We start from the raw sequence: 26,268 nt of genomic DNA on the forward strand, positions 1-26,268 counted from the left end.
GATTGGCCGTCCGCATACTGTCTGAGTATTGCATAATTAGAGGCTTGTCGGTGCATGTGGCTGTTTCTGGCATAAGCACGTGCTTTGGGATTTGTCGGAGTTTGGCGAAGACGAGCCTTGCTCTGCCTGAGAAAGTCGGCCTATGGAAAACCTCAGTGGAGTTATGATCCACTGTGGTGGAATGATAAAAAGCTTGTCAGGTGAAGAGGTGAGTCAAGGATTTACAGCCGATGGTTTTATTCTGTACACAGAGAGCCAGAACCCTCAGGATCTGTCTTGTGAAGTGTTTTTCTGCATCATGGCTGTGTTCTGCCATGCAGACTGTGCATCCAACATGGAGATCCATTCAACTTAGTCTGCTTTTAAATCTTATTTTGTGTGATATCAGAAGCAGAGAACCCAAATTTCACAAACATATGCAGCATCAGTCTTCCCATGTTTTACTATTGCTTCTTAAGTAAAATTATACAGAATCATATAGGAAATAAAAGCAAATCATCGAAATGCTTCTTTTTCAGTCAGTACCTCTGATTAAGTCATTTGAACTGTCATCATAACATATATACATAAAATTAACTTTTATCTTTCATGTTTTTAGGGATTTTTTTTTAATTTAAAATTCTCAAAAGTATATTTGCATTCAAACCCCTTCATTCAGAACCCTGAACTAAAATCCAGTGCAATCAATTTCCCCCAGAAGTCACCTAATTAGTAAATAAGCAGCTGCCTGTGTGAAATTTAGTCTCAGTACAAGAACAGCTGCTCTGTTAAAACCAATCCTTTGAATCTCTCAGTACGTTGAGTCGCTTAAGTGAATGTTGAAAATGCTCCAAGACCTACCAAGACAAGTCTAAACTGAAAATAAATCATATAAGAAAAAAGCAGCCAAGAACCCCATGGTAACTTTGGTGGATACAAAATAAGAATACAAATCTGTTCTATATGGAAGACTGGCAAGAAGCCCTTGTTAAAAAAAACAATAAACCATAAAAGAGACAGAGAAGATGTTTGCTAGAGGGTGCTCTTGTCATGTTACATGATGGAAATGGACCCATGTTTTAGCAAGAAATCTGGAGCCTCGTGATGCTGGTGATAAAATATTTGAAAATTAGCTTAGAAACAGAAGCAACAGGAGCACAGGAAAACATGGAGGATTACAGGCACTGGAAACGGAGAATCTGGCAAAGAGGTACTGAGACGGAGAGGTACAGGCTAACTGCTGGAAAGGTGAATAAATGACATGAGAACAAGATGCGAGTAATTAGTGGAATGTAGAGCAGTTTGGAGATAACGTGCAAAGAGGAGACGAGTGAAAATTATTTAAACACTTAAATAAACATGGAAGGGGCTTAGCGTGACACACGAAACAGAAAAACTAAAATCTGATAAATAATGAAAATCAATCAGTCAATTATATTAATAAATCATCTTAAAAAAGTGATGGAAAGCAATACAATAAAAACAAATGCAAGAATAGTAGAACATAAGAAAGAACTAAGGTAGCACTTTATTTGAAGGGGGTTGAATAAGACTGACATGACACTTTCATAAACATGACATAACACCTGTCATGAACATGAATAAGTCTTCATGAATATTTATGACTGTTGTCATAAAGAGTCATTCGGTAAATTATGACACTTTTAATACAAAGTTGACATTATTCAAAATGTCTTTGTTATGACAACTTGACATTAACCAATAAATCATTACCATAAAGTTACCTAATTTTTAAAGTGCAATCAGTAATACTTTTATAACAAATCTATATCAGTAATGAAAAAAAACTAAGAAACATCATTAATAAAACTCAACAGCTCCAAATAATAAAAAATACATATCCAAGGTGATAAACCAAAAGACTAACACACATGGGTCATGGCAGCCAAAATGAAACATATGGCCTCATTGTATGGTGAAAGCTAACATGGTCTAAATTATGAAACATGGTGTGTGGATAGAAAAGCTGATGACAGTTGATAGGAAGCCAAAATTACAGGTTTACAATGGCATTGTTTAGATCAAAGATAATTAATATGTCAGCATGGCAGGGACAAAGTCCAGGCTAATATATTAACAGATGTTCAGTCCAGTCTGATTGAGCTTGGCCTATTTAAAGAAGAATGGGCAGAACATTTTCTGGATGTGCAAAGCTAGTAGAGACAACGGGTCTGAATAGAAGTGGACACCTCACATTTATTACTTTTTACTCCATTTCACAATTTTGTCATTAATTAGTGATGGTCAATTACATTAAAATCCTGACAAAATGTATTGCAAGTCACAGTAGCTTGCTCCATAGTGTGAACTATTCATAGGTAAGTAAACAGAATTACCTCTCCAGGACTACTGTGTGCTGCACTTTGTATCGAATGACTTTTGGAAGGTGTTATGAAAAGCCGATATGTCAAGGCAGCTATCCAGACAGGATCCATATAAAAATCTTCCAAAATCATTTAAAGCTAATGAGTTCCTCATAATTTGTCAAAGGTGGCATAAATGATAGAAAATTGACTCAATAAGACAGTGGCCAGTTTACAAACAGAATCTTACATAATAGAACTGGAAGTGCAAAGGCAATATGTGCCAGGAAGAATCATCAATCCAACCTAGCAGAAAAACGTGTATCAGATAATAAATCAGAGTGGAAATGAATGACTATTCAAGAATCATAGACAATCAAATGATTTGTTTTTTCAACAGGTTTTTCTCCAGTGCTAAAAAATTTAAAACATCTCAAATACAATTATTCTATTAAGTCTGTCTTTTAGGTTTATTTTTATTTATTTATTCTTTTTTACCAAGATTGTGTTCATTACGACTGCAGCTGAAAGTGTATTTTTTGTAGGAAAGGTTTGGAAACGAGAAATCAATTATTATAGTTGGGAAAGAGATTGTTGGTAGGACGTGCTGCCAAGGGCATAATCTTTAGCCTAAATTGAACATGATTAGAGAGATGGAAAGTGATAAAGAAGCTAACACAGGCGAGAGACCTGTTTGCAAGATCAGAACACATCTGAGAAAACCCAGAGGCTTCATTGAAGTTAAACTCTCTCATTGATCGGGGAAACACTGAAGAAATATCAGAAGTTTCAAAGACTTGGCGACTGATTTGTTCAAGTTCATCCAGCTCACCAGCCATGCACACTGATTTGCAGAGGTCAGATGGGAGGTTGAAGCCTCCCGTAACATCTCCAAACTGCTCTTACCTCAATGACGGAGCTCCACGTGAAGATATTATCAAAAATTTAAGCGGGTCTTTGGAGCTCAGCACATAGGTGAGATAGTTGGCTTTACGGTGTAGTTAATGATTAATGGGTATTTAATGGTACATCCTATGTAATGTTAATGTGGGAACTCAAAAAGAATCCTCCATCTGCATTTGGCTGTTCTGTAAAAAGTCTGCTAAAGATCCACACAGAGTGGGTTTATCCGACTCGCTTGTCCCTAATTCAACATGAACTAAAAGCTTGTGTGCAGCTTCTTAAAAGTTACTCTATTGTAGGCCTGTGAGACGTACAAAGGCCAAATTATGCTTCGTTCATTCATTCGTTCGTTCATTCAGTCGTTTGGGACTCAGAGAGAGCAGTCCAGGAGGGAAATCCAGACATGCCTTTCCCAATGTAGGATGCAGAATGCATCTGAAAAACCTCCAAATTGAGACTTTGCATTAGATGCCAAAACCACCTTAAGTGATTTTATAGACTCTATGCTAAGCTTCCCCTGGTTGGTGGATTACATCAATATATCATAAAGCTGTGTGCCGCTACCTTACGGAGGAAGCTCCTATCAGCTGCTTGTGACCAAAATGTTATTCTTTTGGTCGTGATCTTTATCTCAGCCATAGGTGAGGGTTGGGACGTAGATATGTGCCTGAACTGAAAGCTTTTATGTATTTATGACAACAGACTGGAACCGATTTTACATTGCTGCAGATGAGTCCTCAATCTGCAGAAGCGTATTGCTGTCGAGGAAGAAAATAGGTTTTGAACTCTATCACATTACAACATAATAATTATATTGTACAAACGTGATAATTATCTTGTATAAATGTAATAAAGTCATCCAGATGGTGGTGGTGTGCTTAAAGTGCATGCATAATGAAGGCTATTAGAGTGGCTAATTTACATGAATCAGTCAAATATTACTTAATGCTTGGTCTAAAACATGGAAAGATGATGATTCTGCTGCACAATGTGGATGAGATCTTTGTTAGCTAAAATTGTCATGCTAATGCAAAATAATCATCATCTTCATACTACTCATGCAATATATTATCATGCTATACAATATTATGTTTTGTTTGTATTAGCATATTTGTGCAGTAAAATGGTCACGTTTCTACAATGTAAGTGTGTTCTTACAATTTATTATCATGTTTGTGCAAATATCATGATATCAAATTGTGTTTTCCTCTGTCCTTCTGCTTGTTGGACTCCAGCTCTATGCTAAGATACTTCAACTTCTCCATCATTTGACAAATCAAACTACTCTGACCTACTGGTAGTAATGCCCCTGTCACACATTATTATATATCTGCATTCTATGTAATGCCATAGAGGCATACATAATTTAATCACCAGTTAAACAAGATACCAGATTTTTTTTTTTTTTTTTTTTAACGTGTGGAAGAATTACACATCAGTGGTTCAGTTCTCACATGGGCACCACTGCTACAGCATTTACACAACTGCTACTCGCATATTGTAACAAAAGCCCAGGTACAATGTCATAAAATAATCTAAAAAAAAAAAAACAACAAAACACTATGAAATTGTTCTTTCTGTAATTAATGATGAATATTCACACACCTCCTGACAGTGAATGCTTGAACTACATTCTGAATAACACTGTGCATAATTGGCTGACCTATTGGGGTCACTCATAGAGCATAGGAATTTAATTTCCATATGTAATGTTAGGCCTTGATTTGGAAAACAACAAAATAAAAGTGACATCATGGCTAAAGTTATGTATCTTCTGACTCCAGATCACACACACCCACACACTTTTCTGACCTGATATGTATCGGAAGCAACACACATAATTCATAGACCTGACAGGATATAATGTTAGACAAACTGCAATCCCAAACAACAAAGAAGTTCAAGCTGAAGCCTGGTTTTAATACTTAAAGTGTGAGCTCCTTATCATCTCTGTCAACTGAGGACAAATTCCTCTGGTTGGCTCTTGTTCTACTTACCAATAGCAAATGATTTCCGTCTATCTTCAACCCATGACCAGAGCCACCTACTTCTGACATATGTAAGCATAACCCTTTTGTCTTCCTTCCTAGAAAAATTAACTGGACAAAATTTATTTTAGTGTCTTTTGGAAGATGAGGTGAGATTCAGTGAAAATACAGCCAGACCAATTCACTTCCAATTTACTGAATGTTTAAGAGCCGTGAAGAGCATAATTAATAGTTGTGCCCTTGCATTACTTTAATTTGAGTGTTTTATTCTTGAGTAATCTCATTTGACTCTTAAAACACATGAGGTGAAGGTTCACTTTGGTAAAAGAAGCCTGGCGGTCATTATTGTATATATATATATATATATATATATATATATATATATATGTATATATATATATATATATATATATATATATATATATATAGCTTTAATTCAACCCTATACTTGAAATAAATATGTCTTTGTTAGTGCAAAATATATTTATTTTTTGTCAAGGGTACACCAACAGCTGATGAGTTGTGCATCACAAAATCCATCTATATTTTTAAAGAAAATTTGCCGCCTTAAATTCCAACTTGTCACAGACCGTCTAGCCATGGGTTACAACTAAATAAGTACTACCAATATCTGCTGTTGATAAATCAAACAAATTAAACCATTATCCAGTACACCTTTTACATATGGGGATTATAGTGAGTGGATCAGCAAAACAATTATAATTTTTAAAAAAATTCTTCAATTTGAGTATTATTTCTATTAATCTCCAGCTCGACTTCTTGAATTTTATCCAAAATGTAGTAAACCTCAAACGGGAATATTTAAGAAGGTAAAAGTGTGGTTTGTTTTTTGTTTATGAGAAATGCAGCTAGTATTGTAGACTATTTATGTTTGTAGAATGTTTAAAAATGTGCATTAAAACATTACTTTAAAAACTATAAACCTTCTCTACCAAAAGTTGCCCTTCATAGTGAACGTTTACCCTCAGTGATATTAGTAGAAAAAGGAGAAACGAAAGCATTGCCTTTTATCTTACTTGTAATTAAAAAGGGAAAAGGAAAGAATAATCATACAAAGTCATTGGTGGCCTCTGGTTGAAAAGTTGTTTGATTAAATGAGCTAAATAAAAACCTTATTTTGGACAGCTTTGTATACGCTAAATTTGATCAAAGTAGAGACAATGACTGGCAGACCTGAAATGGCCTTAACAAGATGCCAATAGTGGTCCAGTATCTGAGGGTAAATGTCTGTGTTTATATGTTGAGGTTTTGTACTCCTTCTGTGTGAAACATGAATCTGGAAATTGTAATTGCAAATTTATTCATGTGAGATTACAATGTCTTTCATAACAAGAGATAGTGGAACAAAACATGATGTTAAAATAAAATAGATTTGCATTTCAAGAATGTTTCTGGCAAAATAGGTGAAGAAACAAATTATCTTTGTCCTTTTTATGCTCTGTGTTGCCATGTTGTTGCTGTGAAACCACAAGCAATCATTTGTGCAGTTATGCCCTGGGCTAACTGTGACTGTGGACATTACAAACATGTCACTGGTTTGACTAATGCATGGAAACAAGCTGGAAAATATGAAAGGTTTACATTTTCTTCAAGTGTCCTCCTCGATCATTGTGTAGCAGCTCAGATGGATGTTTGCTCAGTGTGTAATGTTTTTGATAAGCATTTGTTCCTATTGCTTTATGAGTGCTATAGTAGTCTACTAATCATGTCCACATTTTTACTTCTTTGTTCAAATATCATCAAGCAAAGACATTACACTTTAGGGGCAATTACATTCTTTTATTTTGGAATTGATCTTAAAAGTAGAAACGGAATGGCATTTAAAAAAAAAAACAGAAATGGAAATGAAGGGTAATCGGTGCAAAACTTTCTGTTTTGTCTTTTCAGCTGCTGTCAAAGATACAAGTGTACTGATTAAAATGTATAACCCACTGTGAGAAAATTGCTGGGTCAGTTGTGCTGCTTTTTCTAATTACGTAACAAGAAGGAAGTAATGCACATGTTGGGTTAATTGGCTATTCTATTTGATTGTGGGGGTGAGCGTGCACGGTTGTTTGCCTGGTGTGTCTCTGTACTGGCCCTGTGATGGACTGTTGACATTGCCAGAACGGAGCCTGGCTCACTCCCAAATGGGAGCTCAGATGGGAAGCATCCCACTCTGACCCCAAACAGGACAAAGTGAGCTCAGAAAATGGATGAGTAGCTACTCTGCTATAGGGGGTGAGTCCGAACTTATCTGCAAAGTTCCATTCAACTCTTTTGTTTGTCATGATGTATACGAAGATAGGGTAATATTTTGATACTATATCTACATGCATCACTGAAATGTAAAAAGTGAAGTAGCTGAGCACTTTGTCAAAAATGATGAATAGAAAGAGATTTTGTGTCTGTACTGCAAAGCTAGGAAACATAATGTGAAAACTGTTAGTCATAAATCCCAAGCTATAGCAGTTCAAGTCAATTCCCCTTTGAGTTACAGATGCTGCCTCCAGTCAAATAATGATATATTACACCTATGGGATCTGTCATGCGTTTACTGTGTACCGTTGCATGAGTGGGACAGTTTTGTGTAAGTAGAAAAAGAAAAGAAAAAAAAACATAGAAGGGAACTTTGACTGTGAGAATTCAAGTCATATTCCTGACATTCTTTGTATTATAATGATGCAATAAAAATGTTTGGACTTTGCAAATTCAACACAAGTAATAGTCCGCATTATTTATTAGGATTGTCAGGTGAAGGAATACAATTTGTAAAACATTTTATCAACGCATTCTACAACTAATCGGTGAAATGGCGCTGTGTGTGCATTCATCGTTATGATCAAAGGAGTGGAACACAGCTCTGGATTGGCAGCCTACACAATGTACTCATCCAGAAAGACTTGTGGGATATGGAGCAGCACTGGATGTTTTTCAGTTCTAATCTCATTTTGCTTTAAGAGATGAGCGTTGAAAGACAAAATGATTTAAGTTATTTGTCATTTATTTAATTTAAACATATTAGGAGGCTAGAAAAAAAGTACTTTGATTATAGCTCTCATAATCAACTAATATCAGAACAGGAAATCCAAAGTCAAAAGTTTCACAAAACCAAGAAATCAGTGTTTTAAAATCGATTTAGATGGTGCAAAGGATATTTACCATTCACAGAAACCTCTGAACACATATAAGAAACCAGATGGGTAAGATACTTTTTAGCAAGAGATCTAATATTTCACATTGAAAACTGGCTTACATTTTATGATAATCTCCAATATCTAATAGAAATCACCTGCAAAGTGATAATGAGTGTCTTTGGTATAAAATTGTGGAAGAATGTCCAATTAAACCCCCTGCCTTCTCCCCAAAATCTCATCAGATTGCAGAAATAAAATATTCAAATTGACTTTCATATTCTTACTCATATTATCATACATTCTCTATTTGAACATTAAACGGACCAACTGCAGTTTTAAATTTTAATATTATCCTTGAATCCCTTGTTACTGACGGTGCCCTGGTATTTTTCACCTTTTGTCAAGCTGCGACCACAATCTTCAGCGTATTTCGTTGGAATCAGCCGAGAGATCCATTGTAACTAAAGGAGCTGTCAAGGTCTACAGCCCAGAGGGGACTAGTAGTTGTGAACTCCAAAAATCTGGCCTTTATGAAAGAACAGTAAGAAAGACACTGCTGGAGGAGATTTATATATTTATATAAAAATACTGTCTAAAGTTTGTCAGAAGCCGTGTAGATGATACAGCCAACATATGGATATAGGTGGTGTGGTAAAATGAGATTAAAACTGAACTGCCAGGCCTACATTCAAAATGTTACGTCGGGGAAAAAAAACACTGCATCATGAAACAATGCATAGAAAAAAATAAAAATAATACCAACAAAGTGAAATGAAAAAGTGATGGCACCACAAGACTAATGAACATAAAACAAATAAATATTTAAGATTTTAATGAGACTGGATGAGGATAAGTATGTAAAAAAAAAAAAAAAAAGATTTTTTTTTCTTTTTGGGTTTCCATATTGGTAACTTAAGAATTCAGTGAACAAAAGATACATTTACAGACGTATCATTCTACCGATGCCTTTTCTTCAGTTTCACCCTAAGATTGCATCAACATGAATTAACATACAACAAAATACTTAGGACTATTGAAACATTCCATAGTATTTCAATTTCCAAGTACAAATTTGTTTTTCTGTGTTCTGTAATTAAACTTCCTGTCTTGGAAACATGTAGCAGAGCTACATATAGAAAAGTGTGTGCCAGGTGGGAGCAGTTTCCTTGTTGTTGTAATTGATGTGTTTTCAAACAGAACAGCAGTCTGCTGAGTTGGAGTGGGATGTTTCAAGGAAAGAAATTAAGATTCTCTCACCTTTGCTTGGAGGTTCGTATTATCTAAACCACAAACGCTTAACTTACAAATTATCGCTTTGTATTAGGCCAGTTTGGACTTCCATGTGACATGTTCCACTAACAATTAGATGTATATTTACTTAGCCTTGTTGTTCAGTTTCATGTTTGTGTTCTTGTTTTGCTTCCAGATGATCAGTCGGTTGTTTTTCTAGTTGCTCTCTGCTATCAACCTGGATCAGTGGCTTGTATGTTACTTCACGTTCAGTTCTGGATCTTTTAGTAGCTTCCCGCTTTGGCGGGATCTATCACAGTGGCAACTTATGATGAAAACCTAAAATGCTTGAGGGCAGGTTAGGTTTTAAGATAAGAGGATCTGACATGTGAAAAGGATAGGAAAGGCAGAGGTGTGTGAGCACTGACACATATTCATCTAGTTTCTGTTTCTTTCAGTGCAAGGCTTTTGGCTTTTACTAAGAAGCCTTTTTTTTGTTGCAGAAGAACTGAGACCCTTATGCAAGTCTCAAATTTGCTTATGTATCCCAACCAAAAACAACAAAATTTAATGTAACATATGGTAAATTAATTTTAGAAAAAAACGATTAAGTAAAAATAAGTAAATGAAAAATAAAAAGGCAAAACATTCTGATGTGGGAGAATCTGCTGAAGGGGCAACTATAAGTCATTCACTCCACAAACCTGGCCTGTAGAGAATAACTAACTGTGCATAAAGTCTAATATGTTTCTAAAAACTAATACTGTACGTCACCCTGAACACACCATTACCTCTGTGAAATATGGTGGTGACTTTGGATGAAATACCAGCCAATCCTGGAAGAAAAGCTGTTAGAGGTTACACGAGATTTGAGACAGAAGTAGAGACTCACCTTACAGTAGGACTGCTTTTCCAGACATACAACAGAGATACAATGGAATGGTTTTGATCAAACCACATCCATGTGTTACAATAATGAAATGAAATAACATCAGACTTGTATAACCCTTTTCAGGGCCAGAAAAGACAATTTCCATTCATGAACACACTGATGATGGCACGCTGTGTAGCCACAGCTGCCCTGGGGCAGTCTGACAGAAGCAAGGCTGCTACATCGCACCATTGCCCCTTCTCACCACCACCAGCAGGCAAGGTGGGTGAAGTGTCTTGCCCAAGGACACACAGACATAGGCGAATGGAGCGGATGAATCTGCCCCACCTAATTAGCCCAATATGCATGAAAACCTTCAGAAGACAACAAAGGTCTTCTCCGTTTTAAATTTTTTTACAAGCATTTTGGTAGATTTTTGTATTAGTTGCTGGAAAAAAAGATAAATATTGATTCAATAATGAGCTCTATCAACCCACATAATGCAAACGATTCCTCTGTGAGTTTCATAACGGGAAAATCGTGATCAGATTTGACAAAAATAATAGAAATCACACTCCACAGATCCCAATAACAAAAAGGACACCCCATGAAATATCAAATTATTTTCTAATGGCTATTTACTACAAATGTTAACACTAGTATTGCTTCATGGAATTCAGGACACATCCACATTTTTTCTGACTAAAAATCTCAATGGCTGAGATCATTGTTGCTGATCTCAGCCAGCAACAATGAGATCATAATTACTCAACATTTTGAGGGAGTTTTTCTCTGTTTAAATCATCAACTGTTAGCTTTCTGGGCTCCTGATTTATGAATTGGGAGTTCGAAAGAGCTGCCTGAGGCCTTCAGAAAGAGGATTGCAGCGGCTCATGAGTCTGGTAAGGGATTTGAAGTTGTATAAAAAAGACATCCGATCATTCCTCCGCATAGAAAATAATCTTCTAGTGGAGGATATTTAAAGCAAACTGGCCACATGTCCTGGCCTGACCATCCAACTAAGTTCAAATATATTTAGTTTTCATTGGAGGGGTGAAAGGAAGAAACCTCAGCAGTCTATGGAAAATAAGAACACACTGAGGTTTGCCAAAGTGAACGCAGACATCGATTAGGACTTCTGGAACAAGGTTCTTTAGAGAGATTTGTCTAAAATCTCACATTTTTGGAGGCCAAACATGTTTGATGTAAAGAAAACACAGCATTCAAGGAAAGTGAATTTATCCGACTCAGAAGATATTTTCACCAAAATGAGCAAAACTGGGTATTTTGGGTTTGGTGTTTAATGAATAAATCTACGTCAATTTTTCACCTGTTCTCAGATATATAAAAAAAATGAATAAACGTGAATGTTTATTTTGAAAGACAGGGTTGTACTGATTTTCTATATGACTACAAATTACATTAGCTATGTTTTCAATTTATATGTTTATACGTTTGACCTCAAGTGAAAAGGTTTCTCTCTACTTATTAAGCAGTTGATGAGGCAAGTAAAAAATCCATTATTGGTCAGATTTTCAGATGCTAGGATAACAGAGATGTTGCTGCCAACTGTTCTTCTTTTGCAAAGCTTTTAATCCAGCTCAAGCTCCCTCTCAAAGCCAGATGAAATTTATTGAACATCTTCCACAACAAGTAACATACAAAGAACTGTTTGTGCTCGTCACAGGATGAGAGAGAAGACGCACGTTTCACAGGATGAGAGAGAAGACGCACGTTTCTGAGCATGCCGTCACCTTTTGCAAAGCTTTTGTTAGAGCACGGAGATGAACTCGAGTCAGGGCAGTTCAAATTCAAAATGCACTCCATGGATGTTTTGCCCCAGGCAAGCTAAAACCTTACCTCACACCACACTCCCGCCCCCGCCCCCGGCATCCAAACCCCAACGTTTACGATGCACCGAAAGAGAGCTGATTTTCTCCTCTATTCCTTTCGCATCAGAACTGCCATTGATTCATCTCATTCTGTTGTCCCAGATATCTGTTGTAGTTTAACATCTCGCTACGGAGTGTGCTGCAAATTAACAGCAGTGCTACGCACAAACTCTGCTGTATCATAAAATATGACTAGATTTTTTTTTTTTTTTTTTTGTAGGTTAGGTTCAAAATGTTTGGATACTTGAGCTTACTGGCATCTCCACCGAGGACAGCAATAAAACATTAAGTCTGGTCAGTGCTAGGAGATTGACCTTTGGAGTGCATGCTGAACTGAAAAGCACAGCAGATGATTAAATCAGAAAGCTGTCTTAACTCATCGTTTTAACTGTGAATACAGAGAAAATGAAAATTCCGATTAATGCTGGACCTAAAGGAGAAATGTTGTATTGACAATACATGAAATCATCACAGATAGCCTTTTAAAGACGACTGTTAAAGACATGAAGGCAAAAATATTGCCTTCATCTCCTCACACACTTGCACAATTACTTCAGTCTGACTGACCACAGGATTTGAATGCATTTAATTTATCTGGGCATTCTGTGCTTGATCAAAATAAAAAAGCGTAGGAGTTTCAGTTGACCCTAATTTGGGCACTAAGTGTTTCAGCTGCCTGTTACACTAGGGATCCAAAAACATGCTCTGATCATGAGTTGTGAAACAGATTAACAAGAACTGAAGGATGTATAACCCTCAGAGGAAGAGGACCGACTTTATTCATTTTTTTTGTCATTTCAAAAATATCCCTTCTGCCTAATTAATTGTAATCCTAATGTGTCCTAGTGCAATGAATATGCCCCGAGAGCAGTTTGATGAGCCTCAGCGAGCACATTTTCTAAACCAACTAATGCTTTCAGGACAAATTTGAGTGGGTTCATTCATATTCTGAACCCATTCACCTGCAAAATTATTAGAAGTAAAAAAAAATAAATAAAAAGACTAAATAACTTTTTCAAAATGTGGAAATTGGGGGAATAAATCCATGCATGAAATAAAGTAATTCAGATGTTGCATACAAAACCTTGAACAACTTCAACTGCAGTTTTAAAACAGGAGTGCACAAGAATCGCAAACAATGTGTTTGAAGCAAGTTTTAAGTTCAAGGTGTTCGAGATAAATCTAAGAACTCTTTAGATTTCTTTTCAAATATATTTTTTTTATTCATTTTCTCTTGGAAGAGACTGATTATGCCAACTTTAATGAGATGTGCTACTGCAATGTATTTAACATGACTTCAGGGTCCACAAATGGAAGGCTGGTTGAATAAAACCTGTTCCATTTTTAATTTTCTTTGAGGCTAAGGATGCTCCCATTAATACTAACAGGTTTCAATGACTTGCATTGCACTAGGATGCAGCTTAACCTGGCGTAACCTCATTTGGTTTGCTGATACAGCATTGTGAAGCATTTTGTTCCTATAAAATAGAGCTATATAGTTTTAATCTGAAAAGAGTTGCAGTGCCTTTGAAAAATATAAATATTTTGCCATAAATGTTAGTATTTTTCAAGCCTTGACACAGATCCTCAATTAGATTTAGATTTGAATTTTGACTAGACCATTTTAAAGCATGTTTAAGCATTCCATTGTAGTTCTAGCATGACATGATTGCTTTGGCGAAAGGTGAACTTCAATTGCAGTCTTACTGTACATGGTTTATAGCCTCAACATTCAACTTTTCCCAGCATTTAACTGCATCAATTTTCCCATCAACACTCACCTGCCTCCTCTTAGCCTACCTACTCAATAACAGCATCCCCACAGCATGATGCTTCCACCACCATGAATTACAATGGACACAATTTTTTTATTTTGTATGTAGACAATAAAGTTCACTTTTCTCCATACAATCTTTATTAAAGACCAATTTTTGTGGAGTAAAAACTACACAAAGACTAGTTCTTAAACTTTCCTTGACTTGCATGGCCTATCATTTTAGGTGAACCATCATGGGTATGCAGGTGTGCCATACTCTTTCCATCTTCAGATAATAGATTAAACAGCAACCCATGACATGAGATGTTCACACATTGCCGTATTGTTTTTAAAGTAACCCTGCCTAAACAGTCCGTTGTGTTGGGCTTTTATGGAACAGTTGGGGGTGCATTGCCTCTGTGCAATTTAATATACTGACATGAAATTGCGCAGAGATAGACAGACTGCTTTTTATTGCAAGTTGCCATATAGTGAGGTATTTGAGTCCAAGCCCTCAGTTTTACCCTAAAACATTCAAACCTCAATCTCAGTCATAAATTTGTATTAATAAATGAAAAAAATGAGACAACCAGTGTTTTGTTTCACAGTTTGGAAGAAATTGGTCCAGACTTTCACCTAAATTGTAACAGACCAAAACAATGAAAACATTATTCTGGCCTCTCTCTCTCTCTCTCTCACTCTCTCTCTTACACACACACACACGCGCACACACACACACACACACACACACACAGTTTGACTCTGTGCCCTAAACAAAACAAACATCCTGGGTGACAGTTTTGTCTATGGACTCATTTGCAAGGATACAGTTGTGTGCATTCTGGCAACACCTACCTTCCTCCCTTCCTTATTCCAGTCTCATTTTCTCATCCTACGTTGCCCTTGATTTCTAACATCTTCTCCATTTCACCTCCCTCCTTCTTCTTTCATTCTCTTTCTCCTCCTTCTCCTGCAGCAAATCCCTCGCTTCCTTCCACCTCTTCACCCACTGCTGCCGGAAGGTTTTCAGAAGCTGTTACATAACACACTTCAAATTATCACAGCGTATGCATTATGGATATGGGCAGATATGGCAGACGTCGTAGGATGCGATAAGAAAGACGGGGGAATAAAATTTCTGATCACTTGCTTTGCAGATTAAATGGGTCAATCTATCATTTCCATGGTTATTGAGATTAACAGAAATGGTTCTGTCAGCTGCTGTGTGTGTGTGTGCGTGTGTGTGTGTGTGTGTGCGGCACATCTGTGAACTTGTGCTACTGAATCATCTCCCATCTCGGCACCAAAGCACTGATAACAACTGGGTGACTCTGATGACACATGACAGTAGTTCCTACACTCTCCCATTTTTTTAGAGTAGTCATGCCCCCCCTCTTTTCTGAATCTTGCACTGTCATTCTGTATTTCATCCCCTGTTTAGCTGTTTCCAAATAATTCCTTCTTCTTTTTACCTCTTTCATCATCCCCTTGTTGTTCTTCCTGCATTCTAGCCGGTCTCATCCCCGATTCCCTTTTCCCAGCTGTCTGTGTTCGAGGGAATTACAGAAGTCATGCTTCACCCAGAAGATACAGGACAGTGCCTGGGCACACAGCTCAGGCAGAAGTCAGCTCCCAGAGCACTTAATGCTGCTGAAAACATCACCAGCAGTCATGTTCAACCTTCACTTCAGCCTAAACACTCCCCGAGACAAAAAAGAAAGGAAGAAAAAAAAAAAACAGTAATGCCAGATGATAAAAGAATTATATAGCAAAGCCTAACACACTCGGAAAATCCCCCCCAAAACCCGCAGATACTCTTCCCCCATGCATTATAGATCAGTGGTAACTCAGCTCCCCTATGGATCCTACACGGAGTGACATGATGAAACCAGACTGAGTGGCTAATATTTGTCACATTGGGATGTATAATGGGATGTCAAATACAATTTTCACGCGTGAGTCCAGATTACTCAATATCAAGTTAAATGGATTAATTCAAATCAAACTAGCAACAGAAACCCTGCATCTAATCTCTTCCCCCTTCTTCTTTCTGAGCTACAGCTTAGTATTCCTCTGTTTTCACTTCATCTGCTCTGCAAATTCTCTGACTGTGCCTGTTTTCCTTTGCCTCTCCTGATATGAACATAAAATAAAGGTTCCAGCTGGGTCGCTGGGCTGGATGTTATGAGTCTGCCTTCAGCTCTCTGACTTGGAGAAGTTAACTGTTCAGCAGGAAGCTGAAGAAATCTCCTCAGGATTAAAGGGAGTCTGATTGATCTGACAGTTAAGTGTGCCTACCTCCTGTTTTGATTTTAACGAATTAAAATCAAACATCAGAGCACCCCGATGGCAAAAAAGGCCTTGGTCTGGAGCATAAATATTAGTCGAAACTACTACTGGGTCATGGTGGAAACTGAGGTAATTATAAAATTTTAAAAACGAATAACAGAATATTAACAATCATTCCTGTCTGAAAAGTGGAAAAGAAAAAGTTTATCAAGGTCGGAAGCTATAACCCTAAGTTAGCCTTGCAAAAAAATAAAAAAATTACTTACACTTAAAGTTACCCTGGTACTTTGAGTCCAGTGCAATTACTTGCTTTGAGAAATCCGTTATGAAAAAATTGAGTCCATCTATATGCAAGTTAAGTCTGTATAAATACAGCTGTTCTGTGAAGGTAATGTGTGACTCTTTAACACACTCCATTCACTCAGTGAGCCCTTGTGGCAGAATCATGCTGTGCAGATGGTTTTCCTCAGGAATGACGAGGATGTGGGTCAAATTTCTGAGGCATCAAATATCTTCTAACGGGAAAGCCTGTTAGAAGTCAGAAAAAAACTTGACATCTAAGACAAAAGTTCATCTTCCAGCAGGACAACAAAGATAAACATGAAATAAGAGCTACAACTAAATAGTACATGCATGTGCTAAAATGTTCCATTCGAAGTCCAGGCATCAGTCCAATTCCGAATATATGGAAAGACTTGAAAATCAATGTTCACAGACAGTCTCCATCCAATCTGACTGAGCTTGAGCTATTTTGCAAAAAAGAAGGGGGAAAAAACTGCTGGTTGAACAAGGGTGGTGGAGACATGCGGCTGTCAATGCTTCGGTGTAACAGCAATTAAATCCTGACTCGCATGGATAGAATACAAATGCATGTCACACATTTTTGTCTGTGAAAAAGCTAGTTAACCCATACATCCTTTTTCTTCAAATTTTTTTAATAGGTAACAATTTGCTTTAGTCCAGCATAAAAAAAATCCCAGTTAGACACATTAAACTTTGCAGTTGTAATGTGACAAAATGTGAAATAGACCAAAAGGTATTAACACTTTTATAAGGTGCTGAAACCGTCTTCCCTTCCTGTCATTTTGAAATATGTATTTGACAAGAAGAAACATTTCTGGATCATTAAATTAAACATCAAACTCAGAATAAGCAATTTATTATTGAGGTAAAAGTCAAATGGAGGAACAGTTTGTCAAGTCAAAAGTTCTACTGCGGAAATTATACAATAGGAGGATGGAGGTCAGCCGGGCCTGATTCTCTCTGGCGTTTATTACACAAATCGCTCATGAATGTGCAACAGAAAGAGTTTTTTTTTTTCTTTCTTCTTTGTGTGTAGTGTAGATGTGTCAGCCCTAATTCACTTTAAATCACTGTGTGGAATAGCCGTTAATAGCCCATTGATGTGACTGACAGTTAACGTACATCTAGTAACAATTATCTGTAAAGACAGGGGCAGTGGGCTGGTGTTAGTATTCAGAGGGGTAGCTCGATATAGTCTGCCAACAGCTGTATGTCCTGTCAAAATGTCTTTGAGCAAGACACAGAAATCCCCCATGCTTATTCCTACGGAGACGCTCTGGATTAATGCTGTCGGCTGAATGCCTAAAATTTAAAGGCGTGGAATACAGACTTAGGAACTGTCCAATAAACTGAAAAGACGAGGCTGTCCATTACAAACTCTACACAAATCGTCTCGCTGTCAAAGTTTTTTAATAATTCCTCTGTCAATCAAGGGCATGCGCACGCGCATTTTCCAACTGTTAAACCACAAAACATTTCAGAGACATCAAACATACTTGTAGAGAAAAATGTAACTTTAGCCAAATGTGAACTCTCTTCAAACCATCACATTTCACTTTTTGAATGAGTTACTTTTCTAGAGCAGTATCCTGTCATGCACTTGTGCAGACTCTCTCTCTCTCATTTTTTTTTTCTCTGCTGTGTTTATAATTTAAACACTTTGTCATGTTTTATCAGTGTAGAAACAGCCAACTGATGCACAGCTGGGACAGAGCAATGGTGAAATTAAGAGTAGCAAGAGATAACCCAGAGGCTTGCTGGATGAAACGGAGCGCTTCAGATGGAGACTGAAATGGTACGAAGAGCGCTACATAGAAAACTGGCTCTCCCTTTCTCTCTCTAAATATGCTGTATGCCAAATTTGCAATGGCACTTTTGGCAGTTCAAACTTGTCTGGGTATCCAAAATCCCCAAAACATAAGGACGGGGTACTCTATATGCTGTTGAAGCAGCAGAAGTGTTTCTCACTGACATTCCTGTTTGAGTTTGCAGACTACACTTCAAACTCAACTGTGCAGCTACTTTACTTCATGTCAAAGCTCACAAACAGGGTTCAGCAGGTACATATATAATGTTTTATAGGAGTTGTTAACTGTTGGATGGACTCAAATGTGAGAGCATATTTCATATTAAAGAAAAAAGGAAGAGAGTTACACATTGAGGAGGAACACATTGACACAGCTCAAAGGAACACTCCCCTGTGCTGGCATGCTATATCCGTTTCCAGAATTTATTTTATCATTTTCTTGTTTTATTGTATTTTTTTCCTATGTCCAGTTTTATTCTTGATGACACATTTAGTCCTCCTGGGCATGAATGATACAAGTCTTTCATATCTCCCAATAGCAATGGTTCTGTCAGTCCTTAAGAAATATTCTATTCTAGTCATTTTTTTCAAGGTAAGGGTCTGTTGTCTTCTAATGGGAAAAAAAATCAAGGACAACACTCAAAGGACATTTGAAATAGCATTTTTTATTATTATATCCCTTTAAAAATTATCACATGGTTGTTCGGTTCATCCTAGCAAACCTCTGGGGCTTTTAATTTGTTACATGACTGGTACTCCAGACAAGCACAGACTTCTGCACCTTTTTAATCCATGTAGATTAAAAGCCTTTAAAAGCAAAACTGTGCTTTAAAGAGTGTGACCAGTGTAGAATAATTCATACCACATTTTACTTATATATATATTTTTTTGTTTTTCACACTTCTCAATCTCAGTTGGTTCCACTGGGGTGAGGGGGCAATTTTATGTTTTAAATAAAGATAAGTTCAGTGTTATTTAAGGAATCATACAGATCAGATCTAACTGTTGTTATGTTTGATATTTTAAACAAAAGGGGTTTTAATTATCACTTCAGATAGCCTGTAAAAGAAAGAGAGAGAGAAATGTCCCTTTAATTTATCACCAAAAGCAATAGTGTATGCCCATATTTTCTTGCAATACTTACATCATAACATCCCAGTGTAACATTCCCATTGAATAATCTGGTAGTAATGGAAACTACAACAAATTTTTTTCTCTCTTTTCTTTTTCTTTTTAGAGTCCTTGTGCCACCTCCTAATGTAATGTCGCCCTGGGCAGGGAGCCACAGGGTTTATATCAAAAACAGCCACTGCTCATAAGTCTGGGAAGTTTCTTTTTCATTCAGTTTTTAGTTACAGAGGTTCATAAATGTAAATCCCTAGCACTTAAGAGTCATTACATTCATATCATGACTGAGCATTCATTGCAGTTCAGTTATGTGGGCCAGGATTATGCTGAATATGCCAGATCATCTTATCCAAATATTTCTTAGTATTTCACTTAACGTAGAGCTGCCAAGAAAGACACAAGGTCTTTCTGTGCTCATTTTTCTCACCAGTGTTTTTATTTTCTTGGACTCTGCCTGTAGTTGTTGACTCTATGCCATCTCCTTTGCAATTATTTCCAGAGTCACAGGAACACAGAAGATCCTTGTGCCAAATAATTATGCGTCTACTTTTTTGTGCAGGGCTACCTAAAGAAAAGCTAACAGTACATGATATGATTTACCAAACGTCCTCCCTAGACACAGCATGTCTTACTTTGTGTGCCTGTAGACAATTCAGACACCCAGTTAAGGAGCTTTCCATGAGCCAACTGAGCTCAGATGGTCGAAACGTACTTGAATCCTGATTCAATTTAATGTCACATTATGGTTTGTGAATGGAAAACAAAAAGTAGTTTTGACTCTGCCTGAGAATTTTGGAGATTTCTGCTGCCTTACTATTTTTAAAGCTTTTATGCTAGCGCAAGTGTGTGACTTCCAAATTATCCTGAAATATTAAGAATAGTAGTTATGTTGCTGATCAGGTCTCCACAAGTATACAAGCAGACAGTTACATAAAAGAAGACAGATTTATGCTTTGAGTGTCTCAGCACCGCAGAGACTGATGGAAAGACTGACGCTCAAGGTTTCAGCACCATGGACAGAGGCACGGAAGACAGAACGTAAGCGAGGGAACATATGAGTGGAGGGACTTTTTTTTTTTACGCCACAGAGTTAAATAAGGAATACTTCAAGTATTATGTTTGCACAGGATGAGAAAAGTAGCAATGAAGAATGAAGGGGGAGAAAGAAGAAAAGAGAGGTAGGTGTGTGCATGATGTAAATAAAGTCTCTTTGAAGAATGGTTCAGCAAAGCCTAACTCTCTTTGAGGTTTGCAACACCTAAGCATCTTCAAAGACAAATCTCTGGGGACAAAAGACCGTGTCCAACACAAGCGTACACTCAGCTTTTCGCATGTTCATTCACAAATTTGTACAACAGAGTGCAATAAAAAAAAAAGAACATTTGCAGGTAACCTTCCCTACGCTGTACCTTTTTGCACAAACACACAAATGTTTATGTTTAAAGTGCTTTTGAGTGGATTTCGTTTCAAATAACACATTTCAAAGGCAATATTTGTTCAAATGTTTAGAATGCACGCAGACGTCTTGACAATGAGTCAGTATTGTACGATTTACTAAAGGGGCGGTACGTACAATCAGAGCGGGCAGGTGAGAAAGCAGCAAGGCCACTCATCAGTCGCCAACCTTGTGTCTGTTATAATGCTGCACTCTGCGGTAGGCTTGCTCCTCTAGCTCAGTGGTGCGTAATCACACAGTAGCCTCAGATCTAGCTGTGACTCTTAATACGCTCCCGTTAAGTCAGGTGCTTTCTCATTATATTTGTTTAAGAGGGTTGTTTCAGTCCACAGCAGTCATCTCATCCTTTGACTTCTGTGGATTCAGTTACAGAACTGCTGAGTGGACTGTTTGGGTTGAGAGAGACCAGCTTTAAGGCAGAAATGTCCTGTCAGAGCTTAAAACTCAAGCACATTTATTTTGGTTATGCTCTCACTTAGGAGATATACGAAGAAAAAGCAAAACGGGAGCTTTTTTTTAAGGCAGACAAATAAAGGGAAATTGTGCAATTAAAAAGAAACAAGACTTCCAGGAAAGAGAGATTAAAGAGAGTGTGATATGTCCGAGGAAGCAAAATGTGTTGTTTAGCCCAATGGCATTGTAGTTGTTCTAATTCAGCAGAAGCCCCAACAGGATCCTACGTTCTTCTTCAAACATCCAAAGCCAGGAGCGCTTCCTCTTAAAGGTCTATGTGAGATTTGCACACTGCCGTTGATGTTTAATTGGTTACAGCACTCGACTGAAGAGGACCAAAAAAATAAATAAAAAATTGTTTGAAAACACAGGAGGGAAAAACAGAGGCTCTGTAGGTCAAGCTTCTCAAATAAAATCCCATCTAACAGCTAAGTGAGCTTTTGAAACATGATTTTTTTTTTTTTTTTTACTTTTTCACAAAGCTTCAAATACTGAAACCTCTTTTGTCAAGGTAATTCGGAGCTATAAATTCCATCTAGAATACCTATATTGGAGATGTTTTTTAATCATGCTTTAGTGCTCAATGTGGGAGTCAGAGTTACATTCAAATACTCCAGCGATGGTTGTGCTCATCTGACTGAAGGACAACAAGCTCAAACAAAATGTTCTCTCATGTGAGCAAATACAAAGACAGAATCTATTACATCTTTAAATAAAAGGTTGTACCTGCTTTGACATGCATGAGGCGAAGCGAGAATCCCTGTTGCATCCTGCTTGATATAAAATAGTTGCTGATTTGTGGGATATGCAAATACATGCATATCACAGGGACCCTTAATTGTTGCTCGATAAACCAAAAACTGGTCAGTCAGCACACTGCGTTTCAGAAAATATTGGTGTTGACAAGTTTTAGGTCTCACCTTTGTACCAGGCATCTTTATTTAACATCTACTAATTTGGCTGAAATACTTGCGACAGGACATTAGGCTGTAACCCATTATAACTAAAACGTATACAAGACTTAATAAAACAGTCTGAAATGCAAATATTCTACTAATAAGGGAAATTAATATTTACTAACGCCTATTTTTTTCCTTAAGCTGATATGCACTCAGAGTTGCTCTTTCCAAGCTTTGTGATGTTGCATAGCTGCATGAAGTCAAGTATAAATGACAGTTTATCAAGATAATTGTATATAGACAGACTCAAATATTTTCTTGTGAGCAGAATTGAACAATTTTATGAAAACTAAAAAAAAATTCTGTCTTTTTCCAATCAGTCAACACACCCACAAGTCAAACTGACCACACTCGTCAGTGTGGAACTTATTTCCTACAGAACCCAACAGGAGCTTTTCTAATAATTAAGAGAAAACAAAACAAACAAAAAAAAAAAGCTAAATCTCGATTAACTCCAGAAGTATGCAGCAGACTCGAATCTTCTTCACACATTCTGAGATGCTGTCTCTACTATAAATAATAATAACATAAAGTGCATCTGTTTAATAAACAAATGAACAATTTAATAATCTCACACATACAGTAATAGCAACATGCGGCTTTTTTGCTGTCAAATATTGAGTTAGACATTTTAATGTATTTTGATCAGGAAGATTTAACTGGATTTTGTAGATTTTCAGTAGTACATGAAAACAGTTATGTGGCTTAGAGCTGTTTGGCAAGAAAATCTTTTTACTCTTATTATTACTGTTATTATATTATAAGCTTATAAGGTTGTCCAATATTTTTTTATTATTATTATTTATATTGGGAGCAGAGACAACATCACACAGTGTGTGAGGGAGATTTGATTATCAACGAGGAATCAGAATAATCTAAAATTGCTGTCAACACAATTGCAAAATAGGTGCATCTCCACTATTATATGTAACTTTTTCAAGAATGCATTCTGTTTTATTGCTGCCCAGGTGCACAGACTTTAAACATAAAATAGTGCATATGAAGAAAAAGGAATGCAGGGAAAGCTGAAGTCTGTAGTAGGCTCAATACAGCCACTCTTAATGTAGTGTGAATTCTACTACATCAGCACCATGTGCCCAGTTCATGTGCCTGTCAGGAAAATAGAAATCCTTTGGAGGTTTGGATAATGTTGTCAACTCCCGGAGGTTAAAGGCATCTTTGCATGCTGGCATTTGCAGACTTACAGACAGACACACTGTCCAATCAGGCTGCATAGGATTTAAGTTTATTGTAATCTCCTCGTCGGTATGAAAAATATCAGCACTTCCTGTAACACCTTGGCTAAGTAGGTAGCAACAATAGGGTAGTAATCCCATGACTCCTTATGTTATTATAAACAGTCTTGAAATTTAATGACCAAGAATAACTAGCTTGTAATTACACGTGGAGATTGAGCAACTAATGATAATACAAATTTTACAACCGAGTAATATTATTTAAATGTCAGAATTATTAACATTTAAATATAACATGAAGTTAATGTTTACATAGTGGCATTTGTCTCTCATATTCATAATTAGGGAATAAACCTAAAGATAATCTGTCAACTACATGGGAATAGAATGGTAATGCTGCATGCATTGATACAATGTTTATTAGTGCACAGTATTAATTAAAAATGAAATTATGGGTACTAATGTTGAACAATCAAATAGTAACTGCAAAGGTAAATTTAGATTAATATTTTCAACCAGCATACAAAACTCTAAGAGAAGTCAGTCATATTTCTCTAGGCTGAAGAGTTTTCCTGTTACTGACAGAAAAACACATCAGAACAATATGATTCTACCCCCACCATGCATCATAGGGATAGTGCTAAACACAGTAGTGCCAGTTAGGGTTGTTCTTACAATCTCTATTTTTTTGTGGCCAAATGGCTTTCATGTGGCCATTCTACCATAGCAGACTGGAATGCAATAGCAATACTTGACCAGATGCTTCTATCTCCACCGAAACTATGGCTCTGCCCTGGCGCTCACTTATCTAACCTATGAGCCCCAGGTGAGATAGCAAATATCCAAATAGAGTCCTTGTGATTCCAAACTTTTTTTCATTTCTAAGCAGTGGACACCAGGGTGATTTGGGCAATAATTAGTAGTGCAAAAGTATTTTTACATACTTCTCCAGATTTGTGCCCTGAAACAAACAGGTCCCAGAGGTCTAGAGACATACATTTAACTTCATTGCTTGGTTGCTTCTTTGATGTGCTCTGTCAACCGTGAGACCTTGTTTTCCAATCCAAATCATGTTCAGTCAACTGAATTTGCCACAGGTGGATTGCATTCAAGTTGCAGAAGCATCTCAAGGATGATTTGGTGGAAGTCGGAGAAACCCGAGGTCAATTTTGAGTTGGATAGCAAAAACAGGTGAATGCATGTGCACCTGTTATGTTTCAAGGTTTATATTGTTATAGATTTATAAAGAAAAATCTAAGATGTTTTGCCTTGGCAATTTTAGCTATTTTGTGTAGACTTTTAGAAGAAAACAAAACCTAAATCTATTTTAGAACAACTAAGTAATGTTAAAAAGCGAAAGGGTGTGGATACCTTCTGTTGGCGCTTTATGTGAAAGTTTTAGATGCTGAAAGACAGTTTCTCTAAAATGATTGTAGCTGTGTTGACTCATCATTTAGATCATCTTTGTGTGACCTCTGCTGAATAATCTGGAAGAAGGAAAAAAAAACAAAAACAAACAAACAAACAAAAAATACACCTCACCTGCGTTCCTCAGCTTGCGGTTCCTGAACACCGAGATGATGACTAGCAGGTTTCCTAGCACATCAACCACCGTGGTAAAGATCAAGACACTGGCCAGGATAGCGATGACCCAGGCAGGGCGAGCGGTGCCCTCCGCGGGCAGGCTGCGCTCCAGCTGCCCCAGCCGTGGCTCTGTCCGGTTCTTCAGGAGCATCAACGTGTCCGGCATCACTCGGTCCACAGCGCGAAGCTGCCCGCCTCAAGTCCCCCGCTAAAATTTTGATTTTTTTTTTTCTCCTCTTTTTGTTATTACAAGTGTGTTTTTTTTATTATTATTTCAACGTCCCGCCGGCACCGTCGGTACCGGTGTGTCCTAGATGAAACATGGAGCGCACCCTTCCCCAAGTTCCACGAGAGCGCAGGTAAAGTCCGCTACTTAAAGGCGACAATTAGTTGCTGCGGTGATCACGTGTGACGTATGAAGTTGCACGGACTCTTGGCTTCCTTTTTTCCCTCACATCTTCAGAAGCAGAGTGACCGGTCCACGTCCCGCGACAAACGGCACACGGCCACGGTGCCACACCTCCTGCCGGGAGAAAGGAATGTGAAATATTTCTCTTTCAGAAAATAATTTTCTAAGAACACGGCTCTTGTTTCTGAACTCTTAATGTGACGCCTTACCTGGCTTGTTGGTTGGCATTTGTAACTCTCCTTCGTCTGCGTGTGCTCACAAAAAAAATAAAATAAAATAAAGAAAAGGGTAAATAAAAATGGGAAAGCGAGCGATTTCCTTGTAAGCGGTCACATGGCAGGGAATATCTCTGTGTTCAACGTGCAGGTTAGTTTATCTTCTTTAGCGATGTGTGTCGTCCTGTCCATGTGCAGGACCATACAGCTTAAACGACGCAACTGGAGCTGAACGTAGCGAAATGTCACACAGTAGCAACCCCCAGTGAGACGCTGATGATGATGATGATGTGGAGACATCCACAGAGTGAGGATGGAGCGAAGACTCGCCTCTTTCGGTGTGAGTGTGTGTGTGTTTGTGTGTCCCTCCCTCTCTCTCTCTTCCTCTT

At 37.5% G+C, this 26,268-nt stretch overlaps 1 protein-coding gene across 1 annotated transcript in view; it reads right to left on the reverse strand.

The window, feature by feature from the left end:
• The window catches only part of mtnr1bb (melatonin receptor 1Bb), a 40,544-nt gene extending 15,123 nt beyond the window's left edge, over positions 1–25,421 (reverse strand). Inside the window, exon 1 of the mRNA XM_088012598.1 lies at positions 25,214–25,421. Within this exon, the coding sequence (XP_087868724.1) occupies positions 25,214–25,421 (208 nt within the window). The remainder of the gene's footprint in view (positions 1–25,213) is intronic.
• Positions 25,422–26,268: the final 847 nt, after the last annotated feature.

The sequence above is a fragment of the Poecilia mexicana genome, unplaced genomic scaffold, assembly GCF_051168715.1.
Source record: "Poecilia mexicana isolate PSO_F unplaced genomic scaffold, ASM5116871v1 scaffold_14, whole genome shotgun sequence".
Lineage (NCBI taxonomy): Eukaryota > Metazoa > Chordata > Actinopteri > Cyprinodontiformes > Poeciliidae > Poecilia > Poecilia mexicana.